Here is a 24,830-nt window from a genome sequence, read left to right on the forward strand (position 1 = left end):
TTTATAGATACATTGATTTTTATTTGCATTCTCCCACATTAATTAGAATGGAATGCATAGAATAGAATAGAATAGAATAGAATAGAATAGAATAGAATAGTATAGAATAGAATAGAATAGAATAGAATAGAATAGAATAGAATAGAATAGAATAGAATAGAATAGAATAGAATAGAATAGAATGGAATGGAACTAAAACTAATTGAATCGAACTGATAATATAATATAATATAATTAATATATAATATAATTAATATAATATAATATAATATAATATAATATAATATTATAATATAATATAATATAATATAATATAATGTGTATGAATATAACTTTTTAACACAATAGATGAGCTGTGCAAAGTATCGTCATCATCGACATCGATGGACTACCAAGATATTATATCATATTATATAAAAAAAAAAAAATTGGAACCACTTAATTTAATTGTAAAATACAAGACATATAACATACATTACTTATTTTTATTTATGATATCTATTTATTGTAATCCATGACATTTTCCAGTCTTTGGAATTATTATTTAAATGCATCACTGAACACAAGGCTGAATTAATTAAAAACTCTAAAGTCAACTCAGTCCAGCTCTGTAAACTATTTATTCTCTACAATGACTATTTAAAGTGCACGACTCACTGGCGTTTTGGGTCATGTAGGATGTCAGAAGGCAAGAGCGCCAATCACCCAGGTTACTCTGATGGGGCAGATGACAGGAAAGAGAGAGGGTTAAAGAGGTAAGAACGCAAAATCGAAGCAGGCAGCCTGCAGGGACTGGGGGGGGGGGGGGGGGGGGGCATTAGTCACCATCTGATTGAAGGAACGGACACAATGGACTATGACAATCACGCCATCATCACGCACGCATACTTTTCATGCCCGCCCCCTTCGTTCCTTCCTTCTCTTTAATGGGCAGATTCGTCCCTCAGCACCTAAACTCTGGACACTTTAAATAGCAGTCCGACCCCTTGCTGTTCCACAACCTCTCCTCTCCTCTCAGAATGTCTAGGAGCCTGAAGCAAGGTATTTCCATGAAGTGACAGAGACTCTGATTCAAGGAGACTGGCTAGCTTTTGAAGCCCACAGTTAGAAATCAAATATTTTTCTCCATCTGTGGACGTACTGTATTTCTCGGGTGGAACTTATATTTGCTCTAACCCTCTGCTTCTCTGCTCTCTGTCTCTATTTCTCTTTCTCCCTGTGGGTGTGCCTCTGCCGGCAGTGGCTGTGCTACTTGTGGCACTTCTGTGCCTGGATCCTCATGGCCGTGTCGGCTCTGCACCCATCTGCGCACATGGGCCATCAGGATGCCACGTCCCGTCCCTGGCAGATCTCTTCGACAGGGTCATCCAGCACTCTGCCAGAATGCACAGCCTCTCCAACGATCTGCACTCAGAGTTTGTGAGTCTCTTCTTCTACTTCTGATTGTTCTAATGCAACTGTCATTGTAACAATGAGGTTGTAAAATGTTGTGCAGATGCTTAAGTTAAGTTTTATTTCTACATTTTGTAATGCAAGTGCGTTAGCTTAATGAACATTTCTGATCATATATATCAAAATAAGCATGATCATATTTCCACGGTATATGCTTTGCAAATATGGATGATTATTACCAGAATCTAAAGTAAATAATGTTATCTCAAAGGGGGGAAAAATAACAATTTGTAAGATCAAGTACACATGAAAAGTGCTAAAATCAATTATCTTTTTTGCTCAAATCAAGTATGAATTAAAATTAAAATATTTAAAAGTGAATGATAATATGTATAACAGCTTAACAGCAAAATGAACTTTACTTTGCTAATAGTATTAAGTATGAATTTAAATAATAAGACATTTTTAGATTTAAAAAGTGCATAAGATATTCAGATCTCCGATATTGTATTGTACATGATGAGAAACTGCACAATAGCTTTTAAATGACATGTCAATTATTTAAATATAAAACCTATAGTAATTGTATGCAATTCAAAAGTTGACTGATCTGATGAATAATGATGTTATTCTAATCTTTAATCTACTAATCTGATCCATGTTCATCTTTTTCTTTTTGTTTAAAGGAACAGTATTTCCTGCCCAGCAAAAATCACATCGGAAAGATATATCGCAAATGTCACACCTCCAACATACTGACTCCTAATGGCAAAGAAAATGCACAGAAACTAGCTGTGAGTATAACATCCCAACAAACCCTTCCTAAAAAACAACAACATTCAGATTGCACGTTCAGCTCACATCGAGCATCTGTGATTCTGCTGCCATTGCTTATCATTAATGAACTGAGTTCTCTGATCCCACTGCTGTCTTATCACCTCTGTGCCCTTGAGCAAAGCACTTAACCGCAGCCCGTCCCAAGAGGACTGTCCCATCAATTAATGTACTTAAAGCCACAACTGCTAAATGAAGTAGCCCAGCAACCATCTCCTCAAACTCTTAAGCCTCATTAGTTGATGTAGGTTTCAGCTGTAGAAATGTGAAATAACTTAATGCGTACCTGTAAATCGTTAAACGGTTTAAATGTTGTGTCTCAGCGTGAAGAGTTAACCGAGGTGATTCTTAAATTGCTGTCGGCCTGGAGGGACCCCCTGTTCCAGCTGCACCAGAGCATGGCTCACCAGCAGGACTTCAACAGCTTCAGCAGTAACAAAGCCCTGGAGATGGGGGACATGGCCCACGAGCTGAGGAAAGGGGTGGAGAAAGTCACTGAAAAGGTAAATCACATCAAAGCAGGAAATAAGAAACGGAAGTGCGCGGTTAAGAAGGTTCAGGAGAGGAGTATATTACAGAGGCCAGAGTGTGTCTGCGTCATTTATCAGAAATACGCAGAAATGATAGGTGTGTGACATCTGTGTGATTGTGAGTGTTACTATACACATTAGAGATGATTTCTGTTGTGAAAACTACAGCATTCGATATGTTAGATCAACTTGAACATAATGTTATGAATACTAATGAAAAATGTATCTCATACATTTTTTTATATCTATATCCACACGTAAAAATGTAATTTAGGCTTGTCACACCTGACTTTTTTAAAATGTACTCTATCTAACTATTAAAATGATAAATCAATGTAATCATTTTGACACAATCTGTTAAAACAATATATATATATTTTAATTTTAGTATTATAATTATCATCTCATCCATGACAGTAAAAACTGTTTTAAATTATTCATTTTTATTTATCTAACAAATTTTTTTCTAATTACAAAATAATAATAATAATACATTCCTTAAAATTGTGACATGGAGAATTTGGAATCATTTCATTTTCTTCATTTTAACAAAGTGTTTACTCTATTTGTCAAGCTTAACCATTTAACCTTACTCAAGTTATTTCAAGGAAAAATAATAACATATACATTTGAACGTTTTCTTTAATTCATGGGAAATGCATATTTTAATCAATAACTAAACCAACATTTGGCCTATATATATACTATTAAATGTTTTTATATGTATGTAAAAAGACACATTAAATCAAACATCCCTAAATATTTGGAAAAAGGGTTGCAAAAATGGAAATAATAAAAATAAAATCATATCATAATAACAATGATTAGATAGATAGATAGATAGATAGATAGATAGATAGATAGATAGATAGATAGATAGATAGATAGATAGATAGATAGATAGATAGATAGATAGATAGATAGATAGATAGATAGATAGATAGATAGATAGATAGATAAAATAAATAAATAAATAAATAAATAAAAATATTCAGTTTGACCTCCTGTGGTTGAACTTTTCTGATTTGTGCAAAATGCCTGCAGCACAGTGATTCATTCATTGTTTCTCTCTCGTCCTCTGTCAGATGAGGGTACTGGGAATGCTTGGAAACTCTGTGACAGGTCTGTCGGAACCAGAAGCCATGCTACCTCTATCTGACAGCGGAGAGGCCATGAGTGACTACGAGCTCCTGTACTGCTTTCGTCGTGATTCTAACAAAGTCCAGAACTATCTAAAGCTCCTTAAGTGCAGAATCGTACCTGAGCATGATTGTTAGGAAGAAAAAAACATGGGCCTTTGACCTGCACTAATGGACTACACATGCTGGTCCCCACTTATCAAGCATGTTTGACTCTGTACCATCAATTAAGAGTTTATTTGATCATAATTGCTTTGCTCGTACTCCAAACCAATTCACTGCTATAATTATCAAAACATAAATAGCATATGCAGCAAGAGAGGGGGCAAATTCTGTTTCGCCTCTAACTGGAAATGATCTCTAAAGTCAATTCATTCTTTAAAACATTTTTGTATGCTTTCTATTTATATTTCCACATCAGTTACACTCATTTTAATCTTTCTTTTTTGTTTTCACAATTGATCGATCAACTTTCGCTGAATGAACTGACAACACAACATTAAAATAAAACTGTAGATTGTTCAGCAGAGACGGAATGTTTACTGTATTTATTAAAGAATATGAATTAAACATCATTAAATGGTGTTCCAAGCACATGTCCCACAACACAACACTGAACACACACACACACACACACACACACACACACACGTGACAATATAAGCATGGAGAGTGTGCTGAGCAAACATTTCACTCATGACTCATTTGGGTAGGGCAAAACTACACGTGCTTTGGGGTGAATAAACATTTAATTTAATTAAATCTGGCCTTGACTAATCTGGATGGAAGTTGTGTGTGTGTCTCTAACTTGCCCTCTGCATATAATGACAAGGTACTCTTCATACAGTAGGACAGAAAGACCTCCAATTAGAAATAGTTCAGTATCAGCCTGGGGCCGGAGCTTCCGCCTGAACTTTACCATTTTACCAGAACATGTCACAGAGCCAGGTGCGCTGTCATGTTCGAGGAGGAACAAGCTTTGAAACAGCACAATAGTTTCATCTAGGAACACATTAAATACCACAAGAAAAAAAGACTTCCTTTTAGTCCACGTTGTACGTTTTAAGGTAGTCGATGTGCTTAGATCGATACGTTATACAGATATCTTACAAATATCTTTCTTGCAAAAGTATGTCCTTCATTCATACTGTTCCTCATTCTGACAAAGGTCACAAGTGATGGGCATTCTGTGCAAACAGTAGTACACGTATGCACAGATTTTCAGAGAATTGTCAACCTTTGGTTTGTCACTAGGGGGCTCAAAGAAGATATAAATCCGCATTTCAACAATTCTGCTTAGTATAATAAACAATAAGTGCATTAAGGATAAATATCAGGCCTGAAAAAGACCCTCCAGGTCTGAATTGTAGACGGCTTGATAGTTTAGAGTTTTTTTTTTTTTTTTTCTTGGTAGGCTAAATGCTTTACTCTAGTCTAGCGGATCATTGTCCTCTGGCATTCTGGGCTATATTTTGATGGACAGCTCCTAAAATCAGATTAGATGGCTGATGCTCATCTTATGTTACCCACCAGAATCAACCTGAGAGTCAGATAGCCAACAGCAATGAGGCAAGTATACAAGACTTGCTGTTGTGAGTATAGAAGTGAAATATATATGTAATTGATTGGGGTATGGTCGCCACATAGGGCATACAGAAAGGTCCTGATTTTACCGTTAGAAGACTTTGGGGTCATTAGCTCATATGACATTATTCATATCTGCATGATTCAAACCTTGTGGTGAACAGGAAATGAATAATCAAGGTTGCTGAATGTACTGTGACTCTCTTGTGCCAGTGGCATGACATGTACTGTACATTACGACACTCTGGAGACTACTTTATATTTCTTTTCTATCAGCCAAGATTAGTAGTTTGCCTCCAGTGTTTCATCACTGTATTTTACATGATATCATTTCGCTCCCTCCTTTATTTAAAGCACACACACACATACACAAGCTACATTTATATTGTAAAATATATAGTTACAATTTTAAAAAATTTAATAACTGGTTTAAAATGTAATTTAATGCATCCTAGCTGAATAAAAGTTATCATTTGATCCAAAACAAACAAAAATAATCTTACTGACCACAAACATTTCAATATTATAGTAAAGACACATTACAGCACACAGTGGAATTAGTTTACAATAAGAAAGCAGCTTAACATTGGGTCTCACAATTTCATAATAGACAGTTTTAGGAGGGCAACAAAGTATTTTATTATTAGCCAATTGTTCTAATTATGTTTTCAAAATAAAGCTGAATGTTAAATATTTTATCATTTCAAAATGAAGTCCAATACCAGCGTCATAATTGTAGGAAGTGGCCTAACCCTTAAAAGGAAACTGTGCTTTGCCCTTTGACCCACAGACCCCTGAGTCACTGAGTTACAGAGACAGGCGAGACCTGAGCACCCCGTCATCCGGAAACGGGTGAGCTTTGCGCAATGCACACGCACAGGCCTACATCAGCATCACACACACACACACACACACACACACGATATCAGACAGACAGATTTGCTGATCTGAATTTTTTTTTCTATTCTTAGATTTAAAATGGTACAGTAATACATGCATCATTCTTACATCATTCATACATCAGCAAACATCAGGACATATCAAATGCTTGTTTTCTAGATGGCCAATAGTTGTCACAGACACAATGTGCTACTTGCTATGATTTGGTTGCAGATGGATGAGGTCATGACACAAATATAGTAAGGTCATATGATAACAAATGTATGATACAACTGTTTGAAATAAAAAACAAAAAATCTGTTTCACTTACTGTTTTTAAATAATAGGGCAGAGTACAGATATACAGTATCATCAATACATATCTCAATATCAATTAAACAAACTCAAATATTCTACGCATAAGTTTAGCATCCAATGGACAATCAGAACAGGGTAGATAGTTACAAATTACATGACAAAAATGTAGTACTGTAAATAACGTAATCCATTACACATTTAAGGGAATATAATCTTTTTTTTTTAATTACTTTTGACCTAAATTGTTTATCACATTGAATAGGATAAAATTGTACCATATTGGTATAAAAATACAAAGAGAAAGAAAATATATTCCATTCTTTGTTACCAACAACATGAAGTGCATTCAATATTACATTACGCCAGGGTTTCCCAGAATTTTAAAAATAAAACAATCAAAATAAAACACTTACTTAAAAAGGATGAAATATTTGATTTGTTTAGCTGCATGTCATGTGACAATATTAACTGACATCAGAGAACCGTGAAATTGTATTATTTATTATTACTATTGACTTAATTTTATTATTGACAACTTATTACAGTAACTTAATATCTCAGGTGGTACTTCAAGTAAATATATGAGATCAAAGAGGTTCAGCGGACAAAAAAGTTGGGAAATCCCAGCATTGCATGTAAATATGAAATTACATGAATTTGCACAATAGTTTGAAAGACAAAAGCCTTCCAAAGACAGTAATACGTGATTAAATGACTCACTAAGTGATAATTCAATAATGAATGTGTTTGTCACTGATTAGATTTACAATGTTGAAATGTTGCGAAAACACTTCTTAAAAAGTAAAAAAAATAAGGATTTTTGTCCTTTGATCAAAAGGTGGGTGGGTCTCAGTTTTCAGGCATAAGCACAAGACTATAGTGGCAGGTCAGTGTGTAAAATTCCACAAACCTGGAAGCCATTGTCAGAATAACATGTTATCATATAATCAATAAAAATTGAACTGTAGTCAAGTATTTTAAAACTTAATATAATCTAATTGAAAGTACTTAATTTTTGGAATATGGTTAAGTAATCCAGAATACATGTAATCAGTTACTACACCCAGCACTGTGCACAATACGTATACTTAAGAAACAATTTCTGAATAAAGAATATTTTAGTGCTACTTTATGTCCTCCATATGATGGCAGTACTTGCCAATGATCCCAGTAGGCTTTATGACAGCTGCACAAATATAGTGGTATTGCTAGAGGGCGCTGCTGAGCCATGTTTTGCTACAACTTACTGTCCTGTGAGCATGACCAAAGTTTAGGAACACAAACACAAACAAAAACAAACACTTGACTACAGGGGAAGTACAACCAGACATTCATGATATGATGCCATGTCTAGTGGATTTCAAGGAAATGCAAACCAGAGATTCTTCAATAGAAAGGCCATAATAGTGCCAATAAAGCGTTTCTGACACAGAAATTATGCTTATTAGCTCAGTTTAGTCATATCTTCGTCTTCTGTCATATTTTTGAGAACACAGGCATAGCCTATATGCGACTGGACATGCTTTCGTCGTGCCAATAAAGCACATTAAATTGAATAATAAGTGAGAGAGAAAGTGATGAAAGGAAAGCACTGACCAAACCTAACAAAATACAGTTAAGTGTTCTCCATTACGCCATTATTCCATTAGGAGAGAGAGAGAGAGAGAGAGAGAGAGAGAGAGAGAGAGAGAGAGAGAGAGAGAGAGAGAGAGAGAGAGAGAGAGAGACCTGCTATCATAACTCCGCCTCCGGCTTCATCCAGACTGCATTCTTTATTCCTGTAGTCTTCACTCTGGAGAAAAGGGAAAAGTAGGGGAGGAGAAACACGCGCCGGTAGTGGGATGGACGGGAAAGCATGGAGTCCGCTCGCGCATATTTGAGCTGACGCTGACAGAGACGAGACGAGCGCATCCCAACCCGAGAGCTCTGAACACTTCACCTGACGGATGACGGGTCACTCTCCTTAGACGACCCCACCCCCCCCAAAAAAAATCCCCGACCCCATTCAGCAGCTTAAATAACGACTGGACACTGAGTCCGGGATATTTGCGACTTTCTACAGCGTCTCAGCCACGACCTTAAGATTTATCGAGCATCTGGACACGTCGCTGAGGCAACCATGGAGACGGAATCGTCCCAGTTAGGGAGTAACGGAGCGAATGAAAGTGAGCTTCTACCGGTGGACTATCCGGGAGGAGAGATGCCAGCTTCTCTCGGTTTACGGAGAGGGTCCAGCGTGAAGAAACATCACCACAAACACAACCTGAAGCACCGCTACGAGCTGCTCGAGACCCTCGGGAGAGGTACATATGGAAAAGTGAAAAAAGCCATAGAGAGGCACACTGGACGAGTGGTGAGTTGACAATCATGCATATAAAAGACTGAAAAAATTATAGCTCAAGAAACCCAGTGCAGTTCTCAAAAGGGTATCAACTATGTTTCAGATGTTTCTATTACAATTATTAGAGATAAACAGACATTAAGTCAAGAATAAGCTAGAGCTATAAAATGCAGAAGTTCTGTGAACCAGGTCATTTGGTCTTGGTGACTTCTGAATGTTGAAGTCTTTTCTGGGATCCTTATGGTGTTTTTTCCCCATCATGGAGAAGCAAGAGACAAGAAAAGGTCACCGGATATATTAAAAATATCTATTCTTTTTTTTCTTGTGGGAGAAATTGTGTGGGTTTCATTCTATATCAGTGGACTTAATTAAACATTCCTTTGAATTGTTGGTGAAAGTTAATTCGCCTCTAATGGCCATCATTACATGCACAATTTCACCGGCCAAGTGCTGTCTTCCGTCCCTCAGTAACTGGGGTCAGATCATTTAGGTCACAGGAGTTGAGCAGGTCAAAGGTTTCAAAGCACGAGAGGTATGTTTATGTCGCAAGTAACCTAAGCTCCTTTACGTATCACTCTGGACTTCGCTAAGAAATGCATAGCCTAACATCTGTAGAGCGAGATAAGTTGGAAAAACTAGGATAAACCACTTCTGCTGTGGAACTAGGTCAGCACATTAATCCTGAGACAGATCTGCATCTTGAGTAGGGCAGATATGGACCTATTGGTCAGATCTGTGGGCGAGAGAAATGTGGCCTGATGTCAACAGCTGCTTGTGCAGAGGATGTTCTCAGAGTCACGTCCGGGACATGGTAACCTAATAAAGCAACCACTTAGGAGCGCTTCCGCAGAATTAACGCCGCCTGACGGACACATTAGATGGTGTGGTTCTGTGGAGACCAACACAGCGGGTTGTGTTTTCTGTGTCGATGGCCAATGCTAAATCTGAAGGGTGCAGATAAACTCAAGTGTTTGTGTGCTGATGATTCTGCCAGCAGCAAATCATGTTCCAGCATATGCATTTAAAAAAGCTTTCTCTGCCAAAACATGAGCGAGCTTCAGTGATTTGCTTTGTTAACTTTGTTGTTTAAATGAGTGTTCAGGGCGAAAAAAAGACAGGTAGACATTGTAGACTGCAAGGAAGGTAATAAAGTAGCATAAACTCAAACACATTTAGCAGAGCTGACAAATTCTGAAGTCGCAGTCCACACTCATTGTCTGAATGGACTGATTGTTGAATCTTAAGAATGTATGACTCACGCTACAGCGAAAGGAAGTTTTTATAGGCTAAATTAAACCTAAATAAGTATTCTTACCCGTTGCATCTGCTTATTTATAGTAGTGTATTATTAGCACATGTTTAATACAAGTTTAATATAATATAATATTAATATAATATTATATAATATAATAGGCCTAGTATAGTATAGACCTAGTATAATATTATATAAACATCTCTCTTTATAACTTAGTAAAAATAGTGAAATAGGAGTATGCCAATGCTTTCTAAAGAAATTATAGGATAAATTTTTATTCATTTTTACCTACTATTCAAAGAATTCTGAAAAAATGTATCATAGTGAATCCTTATCAACCCTTAAAAAATCGGTTAGGCTATGGCATGAGGTGTACTTCAAATTTCTGGCCGATTTAAATGCTTATACACACATTCTAAAAATAGGCCGTTTTTATTGAAAGGAAACTGACATCGTATGTTTGGAGAGGTAGAAAGATGGAAGCGGAAGGTGGAAAGAAACAACAAATGTGACGACGGGCTTTCTTTTTTTGCTCATTCATTGTGTTCAATTCTCTATGACGCATTGCTCCGCGCGAGTGCTCCGGTGAGTAAAGGTGCTCCCTTACCCCCTTAAACGGCGGACAGGTAAAACAACACAGCTGTTGTGTGAGGCTTCGACAATGGCCTGGTCTATGTCTGAGAGACAATGAGAAGGCTTCAGTTATAGCCAGGGGTTAGAGAAGAGCGAAGACTACAGCCAGCTGGCATAGGCATCAAACACAGGTTGGCCTAATGATCTGTAGCCACAGGCAGGGAAACAATACCACTCAACCATGTGCGCTTCCCTTCAGCACGGTCAAAGAATCACCTGCACACCCATCTGCTGCCATGCAATATTAATGAGTTTATGCTTTCACTGTAATTGTTAAAAGTTTGAGAGGAGAAGACATTACATCACATTATAATGTCCTAAAGTGGCTCCTAACGCATATTGGGTACACACACACACGCACACTATTTCTGGCTCTATCTTACAGTCTCTTTAAAACCATTCACCGTTCTAGTGACAAACACCAGACTGAAACCAGACATATCCAAGTATGAGTGTTACATAAGTCACTGATAAAGGTAACATGCAATGGATGCATTGCTGATATCATTAGACAAGAAAACAATACATTGCATGCACACCCTGCTCAGGCGTGTTCATTTTGTCCCTAAAAGGCTTGGGGTGGCAGTTTATCGGTGCCGTGAACAACACTGGGTGGACAGGAAGTCAGCTCTGTCAGCAGCACTTCCCCTCCTGAGTGTTTTATGAGTCAGTGGAGGAACACGCTGCAAACTTCCTGCAACTTTAATCCCTCCTCATGACCACTCAGACTTTAGTAAGGCAGAACTCGTCTCAGCATCCTCAAGCACACACACACACACACACACACACACACACACACACACACACACACACACACACACACACACACAACACACACACACACAATTATTTTCTAATTCAATAAAAAAAGAGGTTCTTTGAAAGCAGGCTTTTGAGTGCAGACACATCTCTGCGATAGAGCCTGTTTGGGAGCTTCTAAATGGGACATTTAAAAATAACTCCCGTGGTGCGCCTTCTCCCGAAAAAGCCATTCACCTTCACAGAAACCCATTTTTTTGCTCAAGGTTAGAGCTGCTCACAGCAGATCTAGACCCGTAATCTCAACATCTCTGTAGTACTTGCAAAGAAAAATAGTACTGAAACAGGAGTGTGCAATGCTTTCTAAGGAATTTATATGATTTACAGTATGTATCTTTTCTTGAACCGCTGTTCAAAAGTTGTTTTTTTCCAGAATGAAATTCATATTTTATTTAGCAAGGATGAATTAAATTGATTAAAAGTGACAGTTAAGACATTTATAATGTTACAAAAGATTTCTATTTCAAATACATGCTGTTCTTGGGCCCTTATTATTGAAATCTAAAAAAATATATATATATATATTACAGCGTCCACATAAATCTTAAGCAGCACAACTTTTTGGATAATAAATAAGAAACATTTATTGAGCATCATATCAGCATATTAGATTCAGATTGATTTCTGAAGGATCGTGCGACATTGAAGACTGAACATTCAGCTTTGCCTTGCCAGGAATCATTTATATTTTTAAAAACCTGTAATTTTAAACTATAACAATATTTCACACCATAACGGTTTCACTGTATTTTTGACCAAGTAAAGGCAGCCTAGTCTATTTGTTCATTGTGAAAAATTTCCATGTTCAAACCCACCCATAAACAATTGCTCTGCAGGGTAAATAAAAAAACTACTACTACTACTACTACTAGTAGACTGGTTTGTTCAGTTAATATGTTCAGACTAGGAAATACTTTCCCTGTGAATCATAAAAGGGAGTAGGCTCTTCTGTTTCTATGATCTATGACCCCCGGGCCAGGATGTCACCGCAACACAAAAATCATTGACCCATGTCTTCATCAATACTGGTCAATAAAGCTGAGAAGCTGACGTACTATACCAGGAATCTATCAATATTTTATGTTTACTCCAATCAAAAGAATCATTCAAATTACTTTGAACTAAATGTAAGCTTGCTACAAATAGTATTCATATAGTTGATTTTAATAATGTGTGTTGGTTCTCAGGTGGCGATAAAATCCATCCGTAAGGAGAAGATTAAAGATGAACAAGACATGGTGCACATCCGCAGAGAGATCGAAATCATGTCTTCTCTCCGCCATCCGCACATCATCTCTATATACGAAGGTAGGCCTAGTCTTTCATACTCTTAACACACTCAGATCTGACTGAGACAACATACCTCATATGTATTCAGAAAACAGAGCACAGTTTGGGGTCCAAGTTGTCTGAATGGATCAAAAGTCTTAAAATCCCTTCACTTTGACTCTCGGCGGGTGTTAACTCCACACCCTTTGCAGCGAAACGTGCGGTTTTTCTCAACTGCCAATCATCTCTAGATCCGTTACCCTCATGTTTTATTTATGCGATCTGACCGCACCCTGCCAAGCCCAAGGGTGTTGATCAGGCAACAACATTGTTGGGGGTGTAGACGCTCTAATGGAGATGAAGCGGATGCATTGAGGCCCTTACAGTCCTGCAGCAATCAGCATGTTTAAAAATGTCCCACGCATGTTGCTGTTCCTTTTAGAACATAAATCAAAAAACCCATCAAATCAGGCCCCGAGCGCAGCACGCCTTGAGCGGGATACTCAGAACAAAGACTCGACAAAGCTGCTTTATCTCCACGCTGACAGAGGGAGACGCCACGGCTGTGGACTCATGCCACGCTCTCAGCCAGGGGTCATTATTACTGACCCTGGATCGGTCTGAGAGCCGGTGCCAAAACGGAGCACGCTCAGTCTTCTGTGTCTAATACGGATTAGCTGAGAGAGGTAATTACTCAGCGCCGGCCTGGGATTGAGTTCAGTGTCTTGAACGTGAACTTAACTTGTTTTCGTAGAGGTTATTCGAACAACCTCGGTTAATCCTGACCTAGACAGTCAAAAAGGTATCCACATACCCATGTTGTTTGTTGTTGAAAGTGGCACCAAGAGAGCTAAAGGAAGCCCACTTGATCAGCAGGATTCTTCGTCGTCTATTCGGTCCACTGACCATCACTGTGACGACCAGCCTCTGGGCACTAAACAATGAAAGGTCACTATGGAGATTCTCTCGCTGGATCAGCAGAAGGTGGAAGAGGATCTCAATGGAGGAACAGCTTCACTCCCCTGCAAAATAAAAACAAAGATTTGCTGAGGTCCCATTTTTTCCATTAGGTTCTCAAGGCTTAAATGATAGCTATTACATCGAAGAGCTGCTACTTAGAATACCATGTTGTGCAAAACACGCACCTTTTCTTGGAACGGGAATGTTTACGCCACCATCCCAGCTCACGCACACCAAATCTGACTTCCTGTCTGCACTTAACACCTGTTAACAGTTGTGGTCCCGCTTGCAAAGACAGCTCCTAATCGCCATGACCCTGACTAAAGCCAGACTCGCTGGCGATTTTGACTCCTACATACAGTACTGGCAGCGGCCCAACGAAAACTTGAGCCAAACAGTCAATGTCAATGATAGAGAGCTTTAGTTAGTGAGTCGGACTTAATGGAAATATGCTGTTTTCATGTCCATGCGCCGTCCCTTTAACATGCATAATGCATTGATGTTATTTAATCTAATAAAGTGCTGTTGTGTTTTGCTTCTATGTCTATTCTCAGTTTTCGAGAATAAGGATAAGATCGTGATCGTGATGGAATATGCCAGTAAGGGCGAGCTGTACGAATACATCAGCGAGCGCCGAAAGCTCGGCGAAAGGGAGACGAGACACTTCTTCAGACAGATCGTCTCTGCTGTCCATTACTGCCACAAGGTGAGGACAGAACCCACACACACATTTACATTAGTACATTTACAGTGACGCACTGTATGACGTTCTTTCTTCCATAAAATAAAATGATTAAAAATTAAAATAGCGATACAGTTTTGGAATGACATGAGGGGAGAGTAAATGATAGACACTTCTCATGTATTTCAACCCTTTAAATGTTTAGATAAATTTAGATTTGTACACCCTTACTAATAATCTCAGTCTAAGATATGTTAGCAGAGAGAAAACTAAAGTGCACATATCATTTTTCAATGATGACATTGATGAAGTGTTTCTGTATTATGTCTGAAATTACAGCCTGAAATTATAAAACATCAAGTTTCGGCCCTGGATGCTAATTAGATGCAAAATTATAGTTTTAGGATTGTATTGAACCATTTTTTTGAGACCAGATTTAACTAGCTAAGAGCAGCAAACTAGCTTAAGCTGGTTTTAAGTGTTGTTGTTTTTTCCAACAACGATTTTGTAAATAGGCTCTACTGCATGTCGTGCCTTTAACCGCTAACTAAGTACATGCAGTGCCACAACTACACTTCCTATAGCACAGCGTCTCGTACCTTAAATGAAGCCTCTCAAACTAAACAACTAACATCTGTGCAATGTTCACATGCAATCGACATGATTCACACATGAGCTCTCTATAGAGTAAATAAAATGATTTACTCTATGAAGGAGGACTTGTCATGATATGCGAGGGATAAACTCAACTTCCAAGAATGTCTCGATATGAAAGGTTGTGGAGCCAGAGAGCAGCTGTGCTCTTCTGTCCTGGTGCCAAGCCCCTCCTCATCTCATATTTTCCCACTTTCCAATGCTTGATCGTTCAAATTGACCTTTCACACTGATCCAGCCCATATTTCTTCATTGTTTTGTCTTTCATTTCACATTTTAGAGCAAATGTTTCTAGTTTTACAGAGTTTAAAGGTAGGATTAAAGCAGAAAATGCTGTTTCTAGATCAGCACAAAGGGTTAGCCGGTACCCAGGGCCGTGTCAGCTGGAAAGTGAAGCGTCCTGGGGGAATTTAGAGTGGGTTTGGCCTTTGTTCCTTTACAGCTGGGCTGATGATGTCATCAACTCAGCTGGGGGATTCCAGCTCAGCCCTTCTGATCAGGGAGAGCCAGGAGGTCGTCACGAAAATGGGGGAGGTGATTCCACGATCAGGCTATTTGCCATTCGGGTTGTGATACCGGATAAAGGGAAATGTCACAAATTAGGTCCATAAACCTGTTGTATTGTCATCAAATAGACAAAACATTGATCGAAAATCAATTATTTTGATGATGTCTTACAGAGCGGAGTAGTGCACCGAGATCTCAAGCTGGAAAACATTCTCCTAGACGACAACGGTAACATCAAGGTATGTTATAATTTTCTTCCAGTGATTTATTACTCACAATATTGGCCTGTTCTGATTCTGTCTTGCCTTCCAGATTGCAGATTTTGGTTTGTCCAACCTTTACCACAAGGACAAGCTTCTTCAAACGTTCTGCGGCAGCCCGCTGTATGCCTCCCCTGAGATTGTGAACGGACGACCGTATAAAGGTCCAGAGGTACATTATGAACTAAATTTCTCCAGTTATGCAACTCTGTAGTGCCATTTCACCTTTAAAAAATGTAGGCTAGGAAACACAATCTACATACTTCCTGTCTGAAAAGATAAGAGAGAACAAAACACAGATAACAAAGAGAAAGAGAAAGTGTTTGAAACCACCCCCACCCCTCATTCCAAATCCCGACACACTCCAAACTTAGTCACTCCCCACACAGGAATCATTCCACACGCCAAGTCAGTCAGCGTACCAAACATCCTCTATAATCCAATGAGAAACAAAGACTGCCAAAAAGAATGACAACTAATCTCAAAGCTATTTTCAGGATATCAAGCATTTTACACCCCTCTCACGATTCCTAATATTTAATAGCCAAACACTAAGCCTGTCTGGAACACAGGAATATATCACAATTCCCGAACTATTTCCGGTTTTATTGTATGATGATGACACATGCACAACTCTAAAAGCCTCTGGGCATTCAATCATACAGTGATCCCCCTGGTCCCTCAATCATCCTTACATAACTCCAGACCATGGGAAAGGCAGCATTCTTCTCGCTGGTCAGAGATCAGTGGACCAGGGCCAACAATCACAGAGCTCCTCACATCTACTCAGGGTCAGATAGGTCTGGAGTTAGGGGAGTGGACGCTTCCTGCACTGTAATCAGCCATTGTTTCCCTCGATACCTCCTCATTCCTGGCCTGCACCCCTGGCTAATCAGCAGAGGTGCAGAAGGGATCAGACGAGGTCAGGCACGAGAAACGATTAAATAACGAGCTGGAATTATGATGGCAGTTACTGCAAAGATATATGTGAGATTACCTATTGTTCTCATACATTTTAGGTGTACAGTGACAGCTTGATTAAATGTTCATAAATATAGGTGGAGTTAACTTTATGGCCCAGACAGGAAAATAAAATTCCAGAACCTTTTAATCTTTTGCTAAATGACGACGAGTCTTCACTGGCATGTGTTCAAGTAGTACAACGGGTCAACCAGTTTGTGAAGCCATTAAATATATCTATTCTTTTTTTAAGTGTCATGAGGTTCATTTAACAGTTGGACAATGTTGACAAAAATATGACTAGAAAGAGAAGTTACATTATTATTATTATTATATATTAGTTTGTTTTGTGTCACGTTGCACAATTCAAACTAAAATAGTATTTTTATATTTATAGTAAAATTACATGACATGATAAAAAATATATTTAGTCTATAGACAAAAATAGAAATAACAAATGTAATGTAACTTTAATTGAAAATGTTCCATAAACCATTTTCCAAAACTGTATCTCCCAGTGGACCAATTTACCAATGTGGTGTTGTTTTGACAGGTTGACAGTTGGGCGCTGGGCGTATTACTCTACACTCTTGTTTACGGAACAATGCCTTTCGACGGAGGAGACCACCAAAGACTCATTCGCCAGATCAGCAATGGAGAGTACAGGGAACCGCCGCAGTCATCAGGTATGTGTCTTCTCTACAGACATTTCAAAGTTGTCTGAACCCAAATCTCCCAACTGAACCCAAAGTTTCCTGACCGACTACTTAAAATCTCTCCGTCTCATTCAGATGCTCGAGGTTTGATCCGCTGGATGTTGATGGTTAATCCAGAGCGCAGGGCTACAATTGAGGACATTGCAAATCACTGGTGGGTGAACTGGGGCTGGAAGACCAGTGTTTGCGACTGCCAAACACAAAGGGAAAACAGCTCCCCCATGCTTGCCCGCTTCATTGACTGGCAGAACCGCACAGAGGTCCGTCCTGGAAAACCCCAGCGCCCAGAGCCTGGTAACACTAATGTCACTAATACAGCCTTGACTCCAGCCCGGCGTTTGAGAAAGTCCATGAAGGAGAACAATATTGGAATGTGGGGTGTAGCGGAGGAGAAGCCGGGCCTCAAGAGACCGAAGAGCATTCTGAAAACTCGGGCGACCAGTGGAGACCAACGATCTCAGAGTCTGTGTGAACTAGAGCTCAGGCGGTCCATTTGCTACCTAGACGTTGAGTCCGGTTCGAGTCCGGAGCGAGAGGACACTCTGGGTGGCTCGCCAGCCAAAATGGTGTCCATGTTACCTAAGAAAGGCATTCTGAAAAACAATCAGCAGCGCGAGTCCGGCTATTACTCCTCACCAGAGCGCAGCGAGTCCTCCGAACTGTTAGGGGGCGCTACTGTGCAGCCTCCCAACAGCTCACCCACCAAACGGTCTGTCGGGAGGAAAGGAATACTGAAGCGTAATGGGAAATATTCCACACACAGTGCTGTGGGAGTCCATGGGGAGGTCCCGGCTGACTCAACCCTCTCACGGAGCCAAAGCAGACCCTCTAGCATTGTGTACGAGGAGACGGGTCTCTCCAGCATGGGCTTGGACTGGCCTCCCGCCTCTCCCAAACCCAACATCCGGGGCTCAATGTCTGCCGAAGACTTGCTGCAGATGGCTGGATACAGGGGCCTTCAGACCGTTGCGCCCCTTCCCAGCGGAAAGGGTGCCCGCAGCCCTCCCGGCTCCCCTGGAGACAACGGCAGCTTCTCCTTGCTGGCCGATCTGGATGATGTTACCCAGGTGTACCAGAAAGCCCTGGACATCAGCAGCCAGCTGAGCTAGACTTGGACAAAAAGGCTGAATATACGGAGAGACTGGAAGAGTGAATGATTCCCAGCTTGTCCTTCTCTTCACAGTGCTACTAAGTAAACGTTTACAGGTCGAGAAGCGGGACATTTCAAATCTCCATTCACCAACTCGTGTTGATGAGCATTTCTCATGATATTCTCGCTTTAAACTCTCGACAGTTGAGGGGGAACAACGGAAGCACTTTAAAGCGGCTGTTCTGCAGCATGTAATGTACATGAGAGCTGGGACCGTGTTATTTAAGTTATTTATCCGTCATTCATGTTTTGAAAATGCCAAGGCCATTTCATAGTCCTTGGGCGATTTTTCATCGATGCAGGTTATGAATTATGAAAAGTGTTTGATAAAGGCCATTTGAAAATCTGTATAATAAATTATCATTGTATACCAGCGATTTCAGTCAAGTAAATGCACAACAGTCCATCAGTAATGCTAAGACATGAGAAGCTAAGACTAAGAATTTGGAAGGATTTAAGTTTAATATACAGAAATAATAGTAGCACTATATTTTACAGTCCTTTTTCCCATGTACATACTATGTACTACTTATTATAGTAAATAACTGGGTAATATTTAGGTACTAACCTTGAACCTACCCTTAAACCTAACCTTAACCCATGTAGTTACCTTATATTAGTACTTTCTTAGTACACCAAGTACACGTACTGTAAAATGAAGTGCAACTGAAATAAGAACACTGGTTTGACAACATTTACAACAAAAAGGTACTACGGTACTACCATGTTTTTTTGTTTTTTGTTTACATTGACCATGGTACTACCATGGTATTCTTGAAAAAAAAAAAAAAAACCAGTTAATTTTGGCAGACCTATAATACTACGAACAATAACCAAAAAATAACTAAATAAATACAAAAAAAATATATACATTTGAGTATAATGATAATTTCATTACTAGGCCATATCAAAGTACCATGATATTATAATTTGATCACTTTACCATGGTACTTACTTTTTTGTAAGAGAAGTAATAGAGGGTACCAAACACACACACAGAGGAAATCATGATCCCAGAGCTCAATTTGAACTTATTGTGACAGAGACCGAGCATTGCAAATGTTGACATATATCTCTGAGATCAATTAGAGAGCAACTAGTGGAACACAAAGCACATGAAAGGGCAAAGGGCAAAGGTTGTATCAGTGTTATGATACCATACATTCTCATTCTCTGTTACAAGCGTGCACACACACACACACACACACACACACACACGGGCAATTATATGAGCTCCCTGTAGCATGGAAGTGTGGAAGGACAAGTTTTGACCTATGGTGTAGTTGTGGTCCAGAAATGACCTGCATTTCAACAACACATGCCATTTAAGACAGGAAAAGAGATGTCAAACTGTTCTTTTCATGAGGTGGAGTGTTAAAAGACATATTATGAAGGCAGTAGATTATGAAAACAAAGATTAAGAATGAAAAGGTTTCTTTTAAAAAATGGGAATCAAAAGGTCGCTTTTCGAACTGTAAAATCTTCAGGAAGTAGTATATTGTGCATGTGTTTTTTTCTTCAACATTCAGTGGCATGCCAAGATAAACTGAAGATATACCATGCCGTTTTCCCTGTATTTTCTGTTTGTTATTGGTAGTTTCATTTCTACACTTGCTCACACAGGCTTAATTTCAAAATATTGGTTTCATGAGGCATTTTTACTGTAGGTTAAGTATGAACAACAGCTTTAAACTATGTGCTTAATATTAAAATCTGTGTTAAGATATACAAGGCATTTCTTTCAACCTAAGCATCAATGTGGCTGTTTTATATGAAGTACAGTGTAACCATTTACATAAATAAAATTAACTGGAAAAATAATTTTATCCTATAGGATATCTGTTATAGGCCATTTAGAAAACTTGACTGGATATACTACATTATTTAAATTGTGTTATTTAATGCGTCTTGTATTATATACTGTACATTGTCATGGCTATTTGTTATTCTGTACCTTTTTTTTCAACTTTGACTTACGATTGTCTTGATTTGTGCCTTCATTGACATAAGATTGTTCTAAAAATGTTAAAGTTATTCTCAGTTTAAATAATTTGTAACATTGTTTTTTAAAGATTTTAAATAGGCATCCATGAAAAAGAAGATTGTCTGTATGGTTTGTTATGCGCACAGTTAGGTGGTGTATTAAGCCGTACTGTGCTGTTTGTGATCAGTGCAAAACAGTCACTTCTTTTAATAAATGTCTCGATCTAAATACCACGTGTGTGTGTGTGTGTGTGTGTGTGTGTGTGTGTGTGTGTGTGTGTGTGTGTGTGTGTGTGTGTGTGTGTGTGTGTGTGTGTGTGTGTGTGTGTGTGTGTGTGTGTGTGTGTCTCCACTCACTCCATTAAATGTAGAACACAAAGTACTCATAAAAGTTTAGAGCCTCTCACCCAACCAACCAGCTGTTCCAGGATCAGTGTCATAAAAAAATAAAATAAAAAACTGTGTATATATACACTACTCATTGTTGAGACTGGTGTGCTGACCTGACCTTGTTGTGTCCGGCCACATACATTTCTTGTTGTTTGTTCCTCAGCCCGCATGATCACAGTGCAACACAAGCACACATTTCTCAAAGTAATGTATTTACTTCTCACGTGACCTTTTCCAAAACAGAATCCCTCACATACATGCATTCATTTTTGCAAAATCATTTTGCATGAATAACTAACGCCAACGTTTACTATGCACTACAACAGACTTGTATGCACTTTTTTTTATTATAAATCTATCCATTGTCGTAAAAAAAATTTGGGGAAAGATTTTTTTGAATAAATCTTTTATGCTCACCAAGGATTCGTTTTTATATATATATATATATATATATATATATATATATATATATATATATATATATATATATAAAAGGCAGGAAAAAACGCAATATTGTGAAATATTATTACAATTTAATATATTTTAAAATGTAATTTATTCCAGTGATGGCAAAGCTGAATTTTCAAGATTTTCAATTCTTGCATCACATGATCCTTCAGAAATCATTCTAATATGCTGATTTGGTGCTTTAAAACATTTTATTAATATTATTATTATCATTGTTGAAAACAGTTGGCTGCTTAATATTTTAAGGAAATATATATATTTTTTTAACCAACAGTTAAAAAGAGACATTTTCAGTAATATAAAAGTATTTCTTGTCACTTTTGATCTGCAATGCTGGGTGAACTCAAAAACGAGAGAGAGCATGGATCCACACGCAGTGAGTTTTATTAACAGAATAAACATACCAATAAATCCAACATGAAGATCAGAGAACCAGTGAACAGAAAGAGCACACCAAAACATAAAGCCACAAAGGACCAAGAGGGAAAACACTGCAGTATAAATACTACTGTATAAGACATAAGAAAATATGCATTGTTTGATGAAACTGCTGTAAAAGTTTAAACTGGAAAAGTCACTCACTACACAAACCAAAAAGGTTAAGATGGATTTAGTGTGGAAAAGCAAGCACAAGACTGTGTTAGCATGGGCCAGGCTTTGCAAAAAAAAAAAAAAAAAAAAACCTGTCTCTTCATATGGCTGGAAAAATAATCAACAACAGTCAGGGAACAGTTTGTGTGTATGTGTGATTGTTTTAGTGGACACTCGCCCTGTTGCATGGTGTGAAACTCATCATTTACGACCTAATGCCTCCCGTCTGTGACTAAGTAGGTGTGTGTGTGTGTGTGTTTATGTTTGCGGGTTTGTGCAAGAATCTGTGAAAAAGTCTTCTGTGTCGGCACCTCCTCTACATACAAACACACATCCCATAAATCTCAACTAATTTTAGCTCAGCGTTTGCCCACAGTTTGCATTAATGCATGAGCTGCTCTGGAAGTCTAGGCTACTTGTCTCTTAGGAATGTCTGGCCTTTTGAGCAGCAACCACTACAAAGACACCGAGAGGGGGAAAAAAAGGAAAGGGATGGTGGGGGAAAGGGAGAATGAACAGACAAAAAAAAGGTGAGAGCGCTTCCAGTCGGACAGCTGATGTCAAAAGCCTCATTTTGAATCCTGACCGCATGGAAACCACGGCTACTGACAGCACCGAATCATACAACACAAAGGCCAAGAGCAGCAGAGATGCACTCCTTGCACTTTTCTTGCCTTTTTGTGAAAATGTGTTGATGTTTAGGTTTGTGTGTGGTCCAACCAAACAGAACGTCTAAATCCAAATAGGACGTAACGGGATAGCTCTCTCTTTCCTGAAGGGAAAAAAAAAAGCTTTTTCTCTCATTCCAGAGAGTGCTCAACCCATCTGGTCTTGATTGAAAACAACCCCCTTTTGTTCTCAAGGAGCTGCCTTGAATCACTGCAACAAGATCAAAGATAGATGTCCATTATTGCTGAATTAGGATCAGCTTACTATTCTGATACAGACCTGAACCACGAGAAAGACAAATGTGGTGAAACTGTTCTCAGATCAGCCACCTGACATTTACCAACGCCCAGCCGTTTATCTGAAACCTCATGAGCCGCGTCCTCTTAGGTGAGATGAACGATCAAGGGCTTCCATCCTCTCTCCTATCCCATAATCCCTTCTCCCTCTACGCTTTCACACCAATATAAAAGCCCTCCGAATATTTTTCCTCAAGTTCTTCTCATTCTTTATTCCTCCTGGAAGGCCGCTAGCATTCTGTAGATTGTTTCAATGGTGAAAGGAAAGAAAAGCTTGTGAACGCTCACCTTAAATGATGTAAAATAGTTGGATGATGGCAACATGCCCACACATTCAGTCTGAGAGTTGAGTAAGTATAGTCTTAAGTATGTTTCATCCTTTGTCATATACATTCATTCATTCGTTCATATGTGACACTGGATCACAAAACCTGTCACAAGTCGCACGGGTATATTTGTGGCAATAGCCAACAATACATTGTGTGGGTCAAAATGATCGATTTTTCTTTTATGCCAAAAATCATTCGGATATTAAGTAAAGATCATGTTCCATGAAGATATTTTGTAAATTTCCTACCGTAAATATATAAAATATATATTTTTGTGAGTGGATGCAACACAATCGCGAAAATAAATGGACAATTTTAAAGCCGATTTTCTCAATTTTTTTGCACCCTCAGATTCCAGATTTTCAAATAGTTGTATATCTGCCAAATATTGTCCTATCCTAACAAACCATACATCAAATGAAAGCTTATTTATTCAGCTTTATGGTGATATATAAATCTCAATTTAAAAAAAAATGTACCCTGATGACTGGTTTTGTGGTCCAGGCTCACACATATGATATAAAATTGTGCATGCTCATTTGTAAATGTATAGATTTATGTTACTTTTCCATTGTCTAACATCTTAAATCTTTAATCTTTATAATTTAACTTAAATTTGACACTAATAAGTTAATAAATTGTTTAATGTTACCTTCAACCTAACGTAAACTTCAAAATCTATATGCATTTTTCAAACCATACATTATAATCTTGAGATATCTAACTTATAAAGTTTAGTATTTTATTTATTTGTTCAGACAAAATAGTATACATTTCATAAAAAAAAAAAAATGGTTACCAGCCATAACATGAAAATAATTATCAATTTGCTTAACTTTAATGTTGGTGCATCCCTATAATTTAAAAAAAGTCTAATTGAATAAATTCTCTGTTTAATTAATTAAATTGCATTTACATTGTATGTGATACATACCTAATATAAAGTGGCTATTTCATTAAATAAATTAATAAATCAATCACAGATTTTTTTTTTTACCATGTTCTTTTAGAAACTGAATCAAAGCCTTTGTTTGGATCTAATTGGTGAAATGCTCCACATACAGTACATTCCATTTGATGAAGACGTCTCATATTAAACAGATGACAGACTGATGAGTAAAACACCACACTGGCTGAAGAAGACCAAGCAGACCTGAAGTAAGCAGGCCAAATCTACACAGACGTATACAGCCTGCAGTGAAATGAGCTGGCACTGTGTGTA

The 24,830-nt window shown here is 38.3% G+C and overlaps 2 protein-coding genes across 2 annotated transcripts; both read left to right on the forward strand.

Moving 5' to 3' along the window:
• Window positions 1-919: 919 nt before the first annotated feature.
• Window positions 920-4,676, forward strand: prl2 (prolactin 2). The gene is made up of 5 exons (XM_079623778.1): window positions 920-1,041; window positions 1,241-1,419; window positions 2,079-2,186; window positions 2,550-2,729; window positions 3,842-4,676. The coding sequence occupies exons 1-5, from the start codon at window positions 1,020-1,022 to the stop codon at window positions 4,031-4,033; spliced, it is 681 nt and encodes a 226-aa protein (XP_079479904.1). The 5' UTR covers window positions 920-1,019; the 3' UTR covers window positions 4,034-4,676.
• Window positions 4,677-8,443: 3,767 nt separating this feature from the next.
• nuak1a (NUAK family, SNF1-like kinase, 1a) lies at window positions 8,444-21,091 on the forward strand. The gene is made up of 7 exons (XM_079624511.1): window positions 8,444-9,029; window positions 12,912-13,032; window positions 14,508-14,659; window positions 15,970-16,035; window positions 16,109-16,228; window positions 17,570-17,702; window positions 17,808-21,091. Exons 1-7 carry the CDS (start codon window positions 8,796-8,798, stop codon window positions 18,839-18,841), a joined length of 1,860 nt encoding a protein of 619 aa, XP_079480637.1. The 5' UTR covers window positions 8,444-8,795; the 3' UTR covers window positions 18,842-21,091.
• Window positions 21,092-24,830: the final 3,739 nt, after the last annotated feature.

This window comes from Phoxinus phoxinus, assembly GCF_949152265.1.
Source record: "Phoxinus phoxinus genome assembly, chromosome: 9".
Taxonomy (NCBI): domain Eukaryota; kingdom Metazoa; phylum Chordata; class Actinopteri; order Cypriniformes; family Leuciscidae; genus Phoxinus; species Phoxinus phoxinus.